General features: G+C 44.9%; 1 protein-coding gene across 1 annotated transcript in view; it reads right to left on the bottom strand.

Annotated features, from left to right (window-relative positions):
* The window catches only part of shank2b (SH3 and multiple ankyrin repeat domains 2b), a 127,250-nt gene that overhangs the window by 74,904 nt on the left and 37,130 nt on the right, over positions 1-15,216 (bottom strand). The window contains exons 11-12 of the mRNA XM_042323342.1: positions 10,706-10,866; positions 9,829-9,945 (exon numbers count right to left, since the gene is read on the bottom strand). Of these exons, the coding sequence (XP_042179276.1) occupies positions 9,829-9,945; positions 10,706-10,866 (278 nt within the window). The remainder of the gene's footprint in view (positions 1-9,828; positions 9,946-10,705; positions 10,867-15,216) is intronic.

The raw sequence follows: 15,216 nt of genomic DNA, 5'->3' as shown, positions 1-15,216 counted from the left end.
AGGTTTTCACCCCGAGAGTAATGGGCAGGTGAAGAGAGTTAACCAGGATGTGGGTAGGTTTCTGAGGACCGGCCAGGGGAGTGGGCAGCATTCGTGACCTGGGCAGAGATGGCCCAGAACTCGCTCCGCCACCCCTCCACTAATCTCTCTCCCTTCCAGTGTGTATTGGGGTATCAGCCGGTTCTGGCTCCTTGGCATCAGAGTCAGACCGAGGCTCCTGCGGTGAACGACTGGTTCCGGCACACGGAGGAGACATTAGACGCCGCCCATGTCCACCTTCAGCACGCCGTGCTGCGCCAGAAAATTGGCGCAGACCTTCACCGAAGTGAGGCCCCGGTGTTTGCACCGGGGGACCGGGTCTGGCTCTCGACCCGAAACCTGTCCCTCCGCCTGCCCTGCCGGAAGCTGGGTCCGCGGTTTGTGGGGCCATTTAGTCCTGAGGAGAGTGAACGAGGTTTGTTACAGGTTACAGCTTCCCCCCGATTACCGCATTAACCCCTCGTTCCAAGTGTCTCTCCTCATGCCGGTGGTGGCTGACCCGCTCCTGGAGACTAAGGTGCTGTTCCTCCGCCCCCTCTGAACATCGAGGGGGCCCCGGCGTACTCCGTTCGTTCCATACTGGATTCGAGACGTCGGGCGAGGGGCCTTCAGTACCTCGTAGACTGGGAGGGGTATGGTCCAGAGGAGAGATGCTGGGTTCCGGTGGAGGATGTGTTGGATCCTTCAATGCTGCGAGAGTTCCACCGTCTCCATCCGGATCGCCCTGCGCCTCGCCCTCCGGGTCGTCCCTGAAGTCGGTGTCGACTCGCTGCTGGAGCCGCGCGTCAGGGGGGGGGGCTATCACGACTTCCGCCGAAGTCGGTCCCTTTCCTTGTTCGGGCGGTGTTCGATGTCACCGACCTTCTAGCCATCGCTGATCCATTTTTCATTTTTCAATTGTTTTGTCTTGTCTTCCTTCACACCTGGTTCCAATCCCATCAATTACATGTTGTGTATTTAACCCTCTGTTTCCCCTCATGTCCTTGACTGTGATTGTTTGATTGTATGTTATGTGCTAGTTATGTTCTCGTGTGCGACGGGTTTTGTACCTACTTTTATAATTTTGTATATTTTGGTTTTCGGAGTTTTGTGAGCACTTATTAAATGACTCTGTTTATACCACGTTCGTTCTCCTGACTTCCCTGCAACCAGCACGCACCCATTACAGTGTGTGTGTGTGTTAGGGGATAGCACAGAGAATAATTAACACTGGATACAATCCAAGTTGTATAGTGCACATACTGTATAGCCTTTCCTAAGAACACCCTTTCCTAACACCCTCACCTAACTGCAATAAACACCACCAAATATTCAGTATTTGACAAAAGATGAACTCTAAATATAGACATATAATAACAACAATAAGCCAATGTAAAACCAGAAGGCCCTTTTAAAACAGAAAACATTTAGCTGTCCGATAGCCATCCAAAAGCCTTTAGAAACTAGGATAATTAATTCAAAGGATGTGGAGATGTTGAAGATGTTGTTGAAGACCACAGTGAGTGTTATTTTGGCATTGTTCTGTAGGTTCTCTATGTTGATATGTGATGATATCAGTTGTCAGAAGCTGGGCTGCGTGGGACTCAACACTTTCCCCTCCAACCTACTTCCTCGTTGTCATAGTCACTGATTTCTTTTCTAAGCACAGCCTCTTTGATAGCAGGGTGAGTTATATGACTTATATTATGTGCACGTATCATCCATGTAGATAACATGTGATGTGGGCATTACCCTATTCAAGGCCTCTTCTAGAAAGTACACTATCCCACTGTAGGTCATCCCATCTGCTTTTTCATGAAAGTCCACTATTTTAAATCTCATAGACATCTGAAATGCACATCACGGCTTAAATCACCATCTTTAGTTTCAAATTTAAGTTCAAATTTTAAGGCTCAGATATAAAACTGCCAAGCTAATATATTCTGAGATATGCCCAGATTGTAGGCTATGCACACCATGGCAATGATATAGATGTGTAAATCACCTTTTTAGCACAGGTTAAATCCCCCAGCCATCCACAGTACTAATGAAACACCCTGTCAGTGGTGTTGCTCTGGCTATGTCCCAAATAGCAACCTATTCCCTTTATAGTGCACTACATATTGCTCTGGTTAAAAGTACTGCACTATATATGGAATAGAGTGCCATCGAGAACAAAGCCCCTGTCAGTGTTGTGCTGTACAGCAGCCCCCCGTGTCTCTCTTTCTGCATCCCCAAATGGTACCCTACAACCTGTCAGTGATATACACTTCATGACCAAAAGTATGTGGACACCTGCCCGTTGAACATCTCATTCCAAAATCATGGGCATTAATATGGAGTTGGTCCCCCCCCTTTGCTGCTATAACAGCCTCCACTCTTCTAGGAAGGCTTTCCACTTGATGTTGGAACATCGCTGCTGGGACACAGGAACATTAGTGAGATTGGGCACTGATGTTGGACGATTAGGCCTGGCTCGCAGTCGTCGTTCCAATTCATCCCAAAGGTGTTCAATGGGGTTGAGGTCTGGGCTCTGTGAAGGTCAGTCAAGTTCTTCCACACTGATCTTGATAAACCATTTCTGTATGGACCTCGCTTTGTGCACGAGGGCATTGTCATCCTGAAACAGGAAAGGGCCTTCCCCAAACCTTTGCCACAAAGTTGGAAGCACAGAATCGTCTAGAGTGTCATTGTATGCTGAAGCTTAAAGATTTCACTTCCCTGGATCTAAGGGGCCTAGCCTTAACCATGAAAAACAGCCCTGGGCCATTATTCCATCTCCACCAAACTTTACCGTTGGTACTATGCATTCGGGCAGGTAGCGTTCTCCTGGCATCCGCCAAACCCAGATTCATCCGCTGGACTGCCAGATCGTGATGCGTGATTCATCACTCGAGATAACACGTATCCACTGCTCCAGCGTCCAATGGCGGAGTTTAGTTTAGTTTATTAATTCGACCATTTTAAAAAACAAGCACACATAAAACTTAAAAGCCATACATGCACATTAAAGGATTTTATTTTATTTTATTTCACCTTTATTTAACCAGGTAGGCTGGTTGAGAACAAGTTCTCATTTACAACTGCGACCTGGCCAAGATAAAGCATAGCAGTGTGAACAGACAACAACACAGAGTCACAAATGGAGTAAACAATAAACAAGTCAATAACACAGTAGAAAAAAAAGAAAAAAAAAAGAGTCTATATACATTGTGTGCAAAAGGCATGAGGAGGTAGGCGAATAATTACAATTTAGCAGATTAACACTGGAGTGATAAATGATCACATGGTCATGTGCCGGTAGAGATACTGGTGTGCAAAAGAGCAGAAATGTAAATAAATAAAAACAGTATGGGGATGAGGTAGGTACATTGGGTGGGCTATTTACCGATGGACTATGTACAGCTGCAGCGATCAGTTAGCTGCTCAGATAGCAGATGTTTAAAGTTGGAGAGGGAGATAAAAGTATCCAACTTCAACGATTTTTGCAATTCATTCCAGTCACAGGCAGCAGAGAACTGGAAGGAAAGGCGGCCAAATGAGGTGTTGGATTTAGGGATGATCAGTGAGATACACCTGCTGGAGCGCGTGCTACGGGTGGGTGTTGCCATCGTGACCAGTGAACTGAGATAAGGCGGAGCTTTACCTAGCATGGACTTGTAGATGACCTGGAGCCAGTGGGTCTGGCGACGAATATGTAGCGAGGGCCAGCCGACTAGAGCATACAGGTCGCAGTGGTGGGTGGTATAAAGTGCTTTAGTAACAAAACTGATGGCACTGTGATAAACTGCATCCAGTTTGCTGAGTAGAGTATTGGAAGCAATTTTGTAGATGACGTCGCCGAAGTCGAGGATCGGTAGGATAGTCAGTTTTACGGGCGTGCGGGTGCAGGCAGCGAACGGCTGAAAAGCATGCATTTGGTTTTACTAGCTTTTAAGAGCAGTTGGCGGCCACGGAAGGAGTGTTGTATGGCATCGAAGCTCATTTGGAGGTTAGATAGCACAGTGTCCAAGGAAGGGCCAGAAGTATACAGAATGGTGTCGTCTGCGTAGAGGTGGATCAGGGAATCGCCCGCAGCAAGAGCAACATCATTGATATATACAGAGAAAAGAGTAGGCCCGAGAATTGAACCCCCATAGAGACTGCAGAGGACCGGACAACATGCCCTCCGATTTGACACACTGAACTCTGTCTGCAAAGTAGTTGGTGAACCAGGCAAGGCAGTCATTAGAAAAACCGAGGCTACTGAGTCTGCCGATAAGAATATGGTGATTGACAGAGTCAAAAGCCTTGGCCAGGTCGATGAAGACGGCTGCACAGTACTTACGTCTTTTATAGATGGCGGTTATGATGGCGGTTATGATATCGTTTAGTACCTTGAGCGTGGCTGAGGTGCACCCGTGACCGGCTCGGAAACCAGATTGCACAGCGGAAAAGGTACGGTGGGATTCGAGATGGTCAGTGATCTGTTTGTTGACTTGGCTTTCGAAGACCTTAGATAGGCAGGGATAACACACAATAAAGTCTGGGACTTATTTCCATTGTGGTCCTCTTCATTGTGGAGCTATACACCACTCCAGCTGACGCTTGGCATTGCGCATGGTGATCTTAGGCTTGTGTGCGGCTACTTGACCATGGAAACCCATTTCATAAAGCTCCCAATGAACAGTTATTGTGCTGACGTTGCTTCCAATGGCAGTTGGAATGCGCCTCAGCACTCAGTGGTCCCGTTCTGTGAGTTTGTATGGCCTACCACTTCGCAGCTGAGCCGTTGTTGCTCCTAGATGTTGTTTCCAATTCACAATAACATCACTTACAGTTGACTGGGACAGCCCTAGAGCAGGGCAGGAATTTGACGAACTGACTTGTTGGAAAACTGGCGTCCTATGATGGTGCCACATTGAAAGTCACTGAGCTCTTCAGCAAGGCCATTCTAATGCCAGTGTTTGTCTATGGAGATTTCATGGCTGTGTGGTCAGTTATATACACCTGTCAGCAACGGGTGTGACTGAAAGAGCCAAATTCACTAATTTGAAGGTCCACATACTTTTGAATATATAGTGTATGTTCTGTACCCACCATCTCTCATTCTGTCTCCCTCTCAATGCTGCTGCTGTTCTCTAGAGTGCAAACACACCTCTCTCTCTCCTTCACTTGCCTCCTCTCCTTAACACACGGAGAGCAGAATTAAAAAAGACTACTTGGCAAGAGCGTGCACTGTTCTGACAGCTGCTGACACTAAATCACATCACCATGGGGGCACTGTAGCTAGCCTAGCCTAGCATAGCACAGTCAGTGGCTAGCTTGGTAAATCCACAGAGGCTCCAACCTGACTCCTGCGTTTCAAATGGATACTGACACAGGCCAAGGATACAATGTGTTTGGAATAGAAAACTAGCACCGTGGAATAGATTCGGCCCTGAATAGATTCAACACCAGTGCTGAACTGTACTGCATGTGTTAGGTGTAATCAGATGTCTACATCCTTTGAATTACTTCAACTGAGGAAGATGAATGCATACATGTACAGTAAGGCCATACAGTAAAGGAACATACAGTACAGCGCATTAAAATCATTATAATTTACCATTACGAATTATTCCGCCTCCTTTATATAAGCAGCACTATACTCAACTTGAGAATAGAATTTACCCAATCCATTGTCCACGTAATAAACTCACACACACACACTTCCAACTAAAAACACTGAAAATAACTAATAGAAATACCACCTACATATGCCTTTCTCCCTTCCAGGTAAAACACTTTCCGTTAGGATCCCAGAAAACATTTCGAACAATGTTTACAACCAGACTACCAGCTAGATATGGTCCTCGCTTCAATCCCCCCCCAACACTCACACAGTGCTGTACCTCCAAAATGAACCTTCTTCCTGGATTTGGCAGTCTCTTCCATTTGCCCCCTTCTGTCCTCTCCTCAAATGGAGTGCTTCCCAGAAACGCTCACACCTCCACCTTCAAGTCCCCGTCCTAAGTCAGGATACCTCACCTCTCCACCTCTAGTAGTCCTCAGGTTAGAAAGCCTTTCGTCAACATCCCCAGAAAGTTTGACCAATCCCGGTATGTGAATATATAGAGCCCATAACCATGTCCATAGACATGAAGAGAACAACTCTATCGGGTAATGACAAAATCCCACGTAAGCTCCGTTCTTAGTGCAGAGAGAGAATGAGAGAGAGAAAAAAAATTGTACAAAAAGAGAGAGAGAAAAAAATCTTGCAAAGGCCCACTCCTTAGCAACCGGGCTTGTACAGTGTACAGAGGACGTTTCCATGGCAATATATCAATCAGGAATGTACATGAGTGTTACAGTAAAGGGTTCATGATACTGGTACGACTGCATGATGTTAGTAACCAAACAGAAGCACAGGTAGCCACTACTATAATATTCAGATGGTCCTTCGGTAGTAATTATTGACCTCGAGCAATAACAATGTCTGAAATCCTCTGTGCTTTATCTTCCCTTCAGGTGAATGAAAACAGATGTATTTGTGAGGACAAGACTGGATGAAAAGTACCTGCTAATTATAGCCTCGTCGACATTGCATTGTCAAATAGTGGATTATCATATCCTTCACAAACTGCATTTGTACAGTAGCACAGACTGCTATAATTCACAGATTCGGTCAAAATGTACTGATTGAGTCATTGTGACTCTGTCCAGTCACTGAGTACAGCCAGTAGGTCTTTCAGGATTCACAAATAAACAAAAGAAAAATCTGAACGTAATATGTAAAGTGTTGGTCCCATGTGTTGGTCCCATTCACGAGCTGAAATAAAAGATCCCAGAAATGTTGCATATGCACACATTTGTTTACATCCCTGTTAGTGAGCATTTCTCCTTTGCCAAAATAATCCATCCACCTGACAGGTGTGGCATATCAAGCTGATTAAACAGCATGATCATTACACAGGTGCACTTTGTGCTTGGGACAATAAAAGGCCAATCTAAAATGTGTGGATTTGTCACACAATACAATGCCACAGATTTCTCAAGTTTTAGGGGGGAGTGCAACTGGCATGCTGACTGCAGGAATGTCCACCAGAGCTGTTGCCAGATAATGTTATGTTAATTTCTTTACCACAAGCCGCTGGCAAAACGTCATTTTAGAGAATTTAGCAGTACATCCAATCTGCCTCACAACCAAAGACCACATGTAACCACGCTAGCCCAGGACCTTCACATCCGGCTTCTTCACTTGCGGGACCGTCTGTGACAAGCCACCTGGACAGCTGATGAAATTGAGGAGTATTTCTGTCTGTAATAAAGCCCTTTTGTGGGGAAAAACTCATTCTGATTGGCTGGGCCTGGCTCTCCTGTGGATGAGAGAGCCTGCACCCCTGCCCAGGGCCTAAATAATTTATTTCAGTTGTCTAATTCCCTGAAAATTGTTGCATGTTGTGTTCATATTTTTGTTCAGTATAGACATTATTGGACATTAAAAACATTTAGGCCAATACACATTTTAAGGGGTAAATACCAAAGCTAGCCTTCTCCTATCAAGAGACCTCTCCAGTCACTGCACATTGTTCTGATACTATATACGCCACAGGTAAGTGTCTGGAACATACACACACACTGGAACACATAAACACACACACTGGAACACACATACACAAACATGAGGGTCTGGAACATTCAATGGCATATCAGTGTTCTGTCATAGTGGAGTAGCAGGCAGAATGACATCATAATGACTCATATTGTGATCACACACACACACACACACACACACACACACACACACACACACACACACACACCCTCCCGGCCAATTGCATCACAGATGGTTTGCCAATGCTTCTCAAGCCTGCCTGACTTCTAATTTAAAACATAATTTATTTATTTCTGTACACCACCCTCCTAACAGTCCATTTAGAAGACACTTTTATGCAAAATGACCTACAGTAGTGACATCATATATTTTGGTCCCCGGTGGGAATCCTGTATATTATTTTGTTGTTCAAGAAGATTGATAAGACAGTGATGGTGAAAGTGAAAGCGTTGAAGTATCGCTTTATTCAAATGCTGCTTTTTATAATGTGTTATAAAACGGTTGTTTGGATCCTGGATGCTGATTGGTTGATATGCGGTAGTTGTGGAACAGCAACTCCCGCAAGATCAACCTGGACTCAGGCATAGACGTAACATAGTAAAAGTTAATGTCTCTCTACCCATAATCCAGAAGACACACTAGGAGACGTCAGGGAACCAAGGGTGAAACACACAGGTTATAGCCTGTATCGAACATGAGGTCCGCACAACCGCTTCTGTACAGGCAAAGATAGGCTACCGTAAAATGCGCGTACCCTGTGGCTTAGCCTACTGAATGCAAATAATTCACGCAAACACTGCGTTGTGAAGGACGCATGTATAGGCTGTGGAGGGCTAATTGTGTGTGTGCCTGCCATGGCCAGAAGGCCCTTCACATATTCAGAGGGAAGTAAGAGGTAGATGTGCATGCTAGCCGTTCCGGTAGACTTCCAGTCATTGCGCTGACGCCAGTTAGAAACTTCCTTAGAACCGCATGCAGACATACAAATGGTCTCCATGAGTCCATCTGAATTTGGATAGGTCGAAAATGGTTTGACAAAATCTCGCACTATCCCTTTAAGCGTTTCAATAGCTGCCTTACTATTATGTCAGTACATCAGTGCAGCCGGATCATGCAATCATGGTGTGCTTTAAACTCAAGAGAGCCCTCATCCCCTTTGGCCTGAGCAGAGCTGCATGGCCTCATAAGCTACTGAACACTGGCTGCACTGATGTGGAAGGCATTTATTTGGACCAAAATAACTTTCAACAGAATGTTGCCCCCAGGAGCAAGGGGCACACGCAGACACACAGAAGCATACACGCACGCACGCACGCACACACACACACACACACACACGTAGTATGCACACAGAGTATGCGCACAGAGTACACACACACAAATTCACACAAACTGCACAAAAAATACTGTACTTGCACAAATGCAAAGGAAGAAAGCAGTCTACCGGCCAACATCTCAGACATTTTAACATCTTCACTACAGTACTACAGCTGCATTGTAGTCTAGTCTCAGGTATCAAGTGTGGCTCTCTCTACCCATAATCCAGAATGACATACTAGGAGAGGTCAGGGAACCAAGCGTGAAATACACAGGTTACGCATGCATTGAACATGAGGTCCGCACGCCCGCTACTGTACAGGCAAAGATAGGCTACTGTAAATGCATGTACCCTGTGGCTTAGCCTACTGAATGCAAATGATCCACGCAAACACTGTGTTGTGAGAGAACGCATGTGTAGGCTGTGGACTGTGTCCATGCTGCTGAGTGCTAATTGCATTACCAGCCTGCCATGGCCAGAAGGCACTTCACATATTCAGAGGGTTATCGAAGCATAAGAGAGCTAAAGCTGAGACCGAGCACAGGAGAAAAATATCTCACAAGAATCGGATTGCTTTTTTCTTTGAAGAAACGGAGTGTGTGTGTTTGAATAAAACGATAGGTCACAAAATAACTCTTGTTATAAAGGTCCGTTTCCTTCCTTTATTCATATAATGGAGCCCTATTGAGTTGTAGAGGAGGAGAGGGACGGGATGCGTGAGGCGAAAAATGAGGCCGTTTGGCATCAGACTTTACACTAACTGTTCTACCAATCAATAAAACATCAATCCTCGTGGCGCTGCGAGCGGAGATTTAGAAGTGATTTAGAACAGCGTGGTGATCTGTCTTGAGAGGAGGCTTCTCCTAGTGGGCCTGGCTAGGGATCACACACACACACACACACACCGAGGACTTACATGGTTTCTCCTCCTGGACTTGGTTAGGGATGTTCTCCTCCACACACTCTGCTGGGAACCACCCCAAGTTACCACGGGCACTGCCCTCCCAGAAACCACTTTCCCCTATGGAGAGCACTGGGAGGGGGAGAGAGAGGAGGGGAAGGGTTGGTGAAAAGAGAGAAAGAGGGAGGGTGGGGAAGGGGGAGTGTGATAAGGGGGGAAAGACTGTGTAAGAAAAATGTAAATAGTAGTATGTAAAAGAAGAATTGACTGCATTAGTCATTATTAATCTAAAAAAGACCCCAGCTCCACTCCACCAATGTGCCTGTGGTCTCTTCAATGCCACTCCAGCTTACCCAACATGACAACCTGACAGGTAAATACTATGTAACCTTTGAAAAGGCACAATTGAATTTTAAAACTCAAAAAGCACTGAGGAAAAACACACCCGTAAACAAAATAGTCCTTTTCCCTAAGAGACAAAGCTACCACTGATGTTAGAAATAACTAGAGTAGAAGTGAGAGTAAATAACTAGAGTAGAAGTGAGAGTAAATAACTAGAGTAAATACAATGCACTGCAGTCTTTTGCATAAGTGTCTTGCTTTTAACTGTTTACTGAGTTGGGAAAAATCATTTAGCTAAATCTAAGCAGGTTACTGATGGACTTCTTAATGACATCCTTCTGAGTGGTTGCCTCTAATATCTCTCTCCCTGGTGCTTAAAGTGAAATGAAAAAGGTGCCGGAACTAATACAAATGTACTGTACCGGCGCTCATACTGTATTTGAGAGCCATTATACGATAAGAACGGCCAGTACTCAAGCAGTAGAAAATGTGTCCCAATTAAAACACTACTTCGCTCTGGGATACAGCATAGATCGACCAGGATGTTTACCTTTGACCTTGTCGTTCTTGTACAGGGGGATCTCTCCTTCGGCCTGTGGTTGGTAGGACTGGGTCACCACATAGTGCTTGCCTGGCACAGCACTGTACAGCTTACGCTTGGGCCCCTGGCTGTCTATGCCATCAGAGAAAGCTTCCCGACCCCTGTGTGGGCTGGAGAGGGAGAGGGGAAAAACATTGAGGTTAGGGGAAGGTTAGTCCGTAGTCACAAAAATAGAAACATACTTTTTTTTTGTGGTCACATACAGTGATTTTATTAAATGGAGCACAGCCTTTTGGTATAAAGCACACTTTAGCAGCCTGTGCCCCCTATAAACGGTATACTGTGGGGGGGCATATTTGGGGAACAGGATAGGGAAGAGAAAAAAGTGCAAGGTACATATTTTCACATAACAGTGAAATTATATGGGTATGTATTTATTAGGGCTCTATAACCATGTAACTGCAGATTATGGATGAAGACCGTCATGAAAATAAAATAACTGTCATGAGCGTTTTAATAATAACATTATTCAAAAAGAAATATCATCAACTTCATTTTAAAGTCGAAAAACTTTACCCGGAAGCAGCAAAGTAAAAGTAAGCTTGGTTTACATATAACAGCCGACATAAGGAGAGACAAGAGGTGGAAAAAATATAATTTTGTTTGGAAAGAACAGCTGACTGAAGACGGGACACCCGGGCATTCAAAAAGATATCATGTGTGGTTGAGTCCAGTCAATATCTTGTATTTATTTATTTTGTATATTTTACAACGGTGACGAATAGTTGTCAACAAAAATTCCATGATTGTCACATCCCTAGTATTTAGTGAACTCTACTCTACTCAATGAGCAGCACATCATAGCAGCTGAGGGAATTCACTGACAGGAAGGAAAGGTTGTACAATGGCGCCCTCTGTTGGACTGCTGTAAAACTGACGGCCTACAATAGAAGATCAGAGCTGGAACGGGCTCATTATCCACACTAATGACAGGAGTATCATCATATCTGTGTTGATCATCCATTTGATGTTGATATATTCCATTCCCCACTCAAAAGTCTGACATTCGTTAGCGTGGAGAAGTGAAATATGTAGCAATTGAGAGACATTACATTATCAAATGATTGGATAGTGCTTGGACAATATAATTACTATGATGGTCCACTCGTATATGTTTACAATCCCTTGGACATAGCTTTATATTGAAGTCTGAGGCAGTAACGAGGCTCTCCTCTGTTGAATACGAATGCTCCTTCTAGCTAATTAAAGCAGCAAACTCTCTCTGTCCATTCGGTTGTTTGGAGTTGCTGTACAGTGTCGGGGTCCCTCAACAGGGGCCCTATTACCACTCCTATCCCAGCTTGTGGTCCAGACCTACTCTCTGCACACATCATCTATTCTACAACACGATGAGGAGAACAGGGAAACCAATCAGAGCTATTATCCGCAGAGCTCTTGGCATTCACCTGCTTTGTAGAGAGAAATGACACAGGGGAAGAGGATGTAGATGGAAACATTACAATGTCTTCTGCAATACAGTATGAAGGGCCCCAAATTGAGATTCTCTTGTGTATTTAGCACAAGAGCCTTGTACAGCAAAGCTAATTTGCATAGAAAGTACTTTGTGGACTGTGTTTAGACTTAAAACGGGTAAACATTTTTCATCTGTCAATGTCACTGATATGAACACAGTGTAATTCAACAAGATCTACACCGAAAATGACAACACATTTTGAAGCGCCACAGATGACATGCTGTACTCATGGAGATGATGGGGATGGTGTACTGTAAACGTCTGACAACCAAGGCAGCAGCAGAGCAGTGATATGTGATGTCCTGGTATGTTCACTTCCTGTGCTCGGCCTGGGGGATGAGAGCCTACCCACCTCGCTGCTCCACCTGCTAGCCCAGGGACACAGCATGACACACACACACACACACACACACACACACACACACACACACACACACACACACACACACACACACACACACACACACACACACACACACGGCGATAGAGGCCAGCAGAGCGGCAGAGAGAGAGAGAGAGAGAGAGAGAAAGTGGGCCAGAGGAGAATTCCAGCTGTACATGCCCTCAGTGGCTGGTGCTTCATTAAGACTCTATAGAGACTCTGTCAAAGTCACAACCAAAGGCATCCCTCATGCTAACTACCTAGTTTAGCATCACTGTAGGTACCTAGTGTAGCACAGCCTCCTCCGCTTAACTGTAGGCAGGGACTATACCTTGTCATATCTAATGTACCCGACTGCGTGAACGTAAATGGTTTAATCGAGCATCCGACCCGGATTCCGCAGACCAAACTAACCGAGATTAGATTTCATACCAAGTGAATCACTATTTCTGTCGAAGTCACAGCCAAAGGCATCCCTCATGCCAACTGGATAGGCTAGCATAGCATAGCATAGCCTCCTATCCTTAACACTCTTAGAAAAAAGGGTTCCAAAAGGGTTTTTTAGCTGTCCCCATAGGAACAGCCTTTTTGGTTGCAGGTAGAACCCTTTTGGGTTCCATGTAGAAACCTCTGCGGAAAGGGTTCTACATGGGAACCCAAAAAGGTTTTTACCTGGAGCTAAAAAGAGTCCTATGGGGACAGCCGAAGAACCCTTTCAGGTTGTAGATTTTGAGAGTGTGAAGCAGTATAAGGGAAACCATGACACATCCATTGTCTGAGCAGGTGCTGACGATAGCAAACTATCAAGACAAGTTGGAAAGAGACTGCAGAGTCCACACACTGAATACAATGCAGTGTGTACATTTGACCTTCATTTAACTAGGCAAGTCTGTTAAGACAAAATTCTTATTTACAATGACAGCCTACTGGGGGGAACAGTGGGTTACCTGCCTTGCTCAGGGGCAGATTTTTACCTTGTCAGCTCGGGGATTCGATCCAGCAACCTTTCAGTTACTGGCCCAACACTCTAACCACTAGACTACCTGACAGCCCATAAAGCATGATAAGGTCTCACCAACAATACCGACATTCACGTTACGTAACACTTTTTTGTGTAACTACAGCAACACAATTTGAGATTTTATTTGACTTAGTACAGACGCTACACACTTTATAGCCTATAAATGCATAGGACCAAAGTCACTGCCATTCATTCACTGGTAGGTTGAAATCATAAAAATGTGACCTTTGTACATGGCAACAGTCAAACCAATGTTAACCTTTTAGTCATGACTTTACGCTTAGTAGCCATAGCAGTGTGTGTGTGTGTGTGTGTGTGTGTGTGTGTGTGTGTGTGTGTGTGTGTGTGTGTGTGTGTGTGTGTGTGTGTGTGGAGATGGCAGACCACTGTGACTGACAGCAGCTCACTGCCTGTTTAACAGTCAAGCTGTCACATCAGATCCTCCAGATGCTTTCGTGGCTCTACACACACTACTGTGTCGAGCCGAGCCAAGCTGTCTTGAGCTGGCTTGGTTACACATCCACCATAGTTGCTGTAAATGTGCTGGAGCCAGGTTGGGGTTGGGGTCGACACTGGAGCCAGGTTTGGTTGGGGTCGACACAATTGTGTGAAAAAAATGTAATAGTTGGGGAAAAAAAGAGTGTCTGGGGGATCTGCTAGAATAGTGGGCATCAAACTTAGCAGTGTGATGCAACCAAAATGTGAAAATGGCACCGGATTGCTGCATGATGGAAAGACTATGGAGATAAGGTTAGGCTAACAAACAGGTCTGGGTACTTTAGTGTCTACATAGTTATAGTGTCGTGTAGGGTCGTGACGGTCATTAAATAGCAACGGGACACTCTTGCGTTGCCATATACCAAATAGGAAGAACACAAGGGTATTGTACTGTGCACGTGTGCTATGGACGGTATGAGACGTAAGAGAAACTTATGAACGGGATGAATAATAGATCATAACAAAACTGCAGACGGTGTAAATAACCCAGTGAGATGTTTATAGGACACAAGCTACCAACTACCGGCTAGATAACCGCCCTTACAAACTACAAAAAGGCACGTCCTTGTTTACCACCAACCAACCATGGTTGATGCACTGTGTCCCAAATGGCACCATACTCCAATCCCTATATAGTCCACCACTTTTGACCACGGCCCATAGGGCTCTGTCAAAAGTAGTGCACTATGTAGGGAATAGGGTGCTATTTGGGGCACAGCCCTGGCTACCAGCTACCCGCCTCTACAAACTACAAAGAGCAAGTCCTTGTTTACCAGCAACCAACCCTGGTTGGCGACATGCTCAAACCCACCCGTCTGTGTTCCAAATGGCATCCTATTCTATTATATATATATATATATACACATATATACACTGATCAACAAAAAATAAAGGGAACACTTTGGGAAGGGAACACAACACAATGTAACTCCAAGTCAATCACACTTCTGTGAAATCAAACTGTCCACTTAGGAAGCAACACTGATTGACAATACATTTCACATGCTGTTGTGCAAATGCAATAGACAACAGGTGGAAATTATAGGCAATTAGCAAGACACCCCCAATAAAGGAGTGGTTCTGCA

This window comes from Oncorhynchus tshawytscha, linkage group LG06, assembly GCF_018296145.1.
Source record: "Oncorhynchus tshawytscha isolate Ot180627B linkage group LG06, Otsh_v2.0, whole genome shotgun sequence".
Classification (NCBI taxonomy): domain Eukaryota; kingdom Metazoa; phylum Chordata; class Actinopteri; order Salmoniformes; family Salmonidae; genus Oncorhynchus; species Oncorhynchus tshawytscha.
This window is presented reverse-complemented; position numbering and strand designations above follow the sequence as displayed.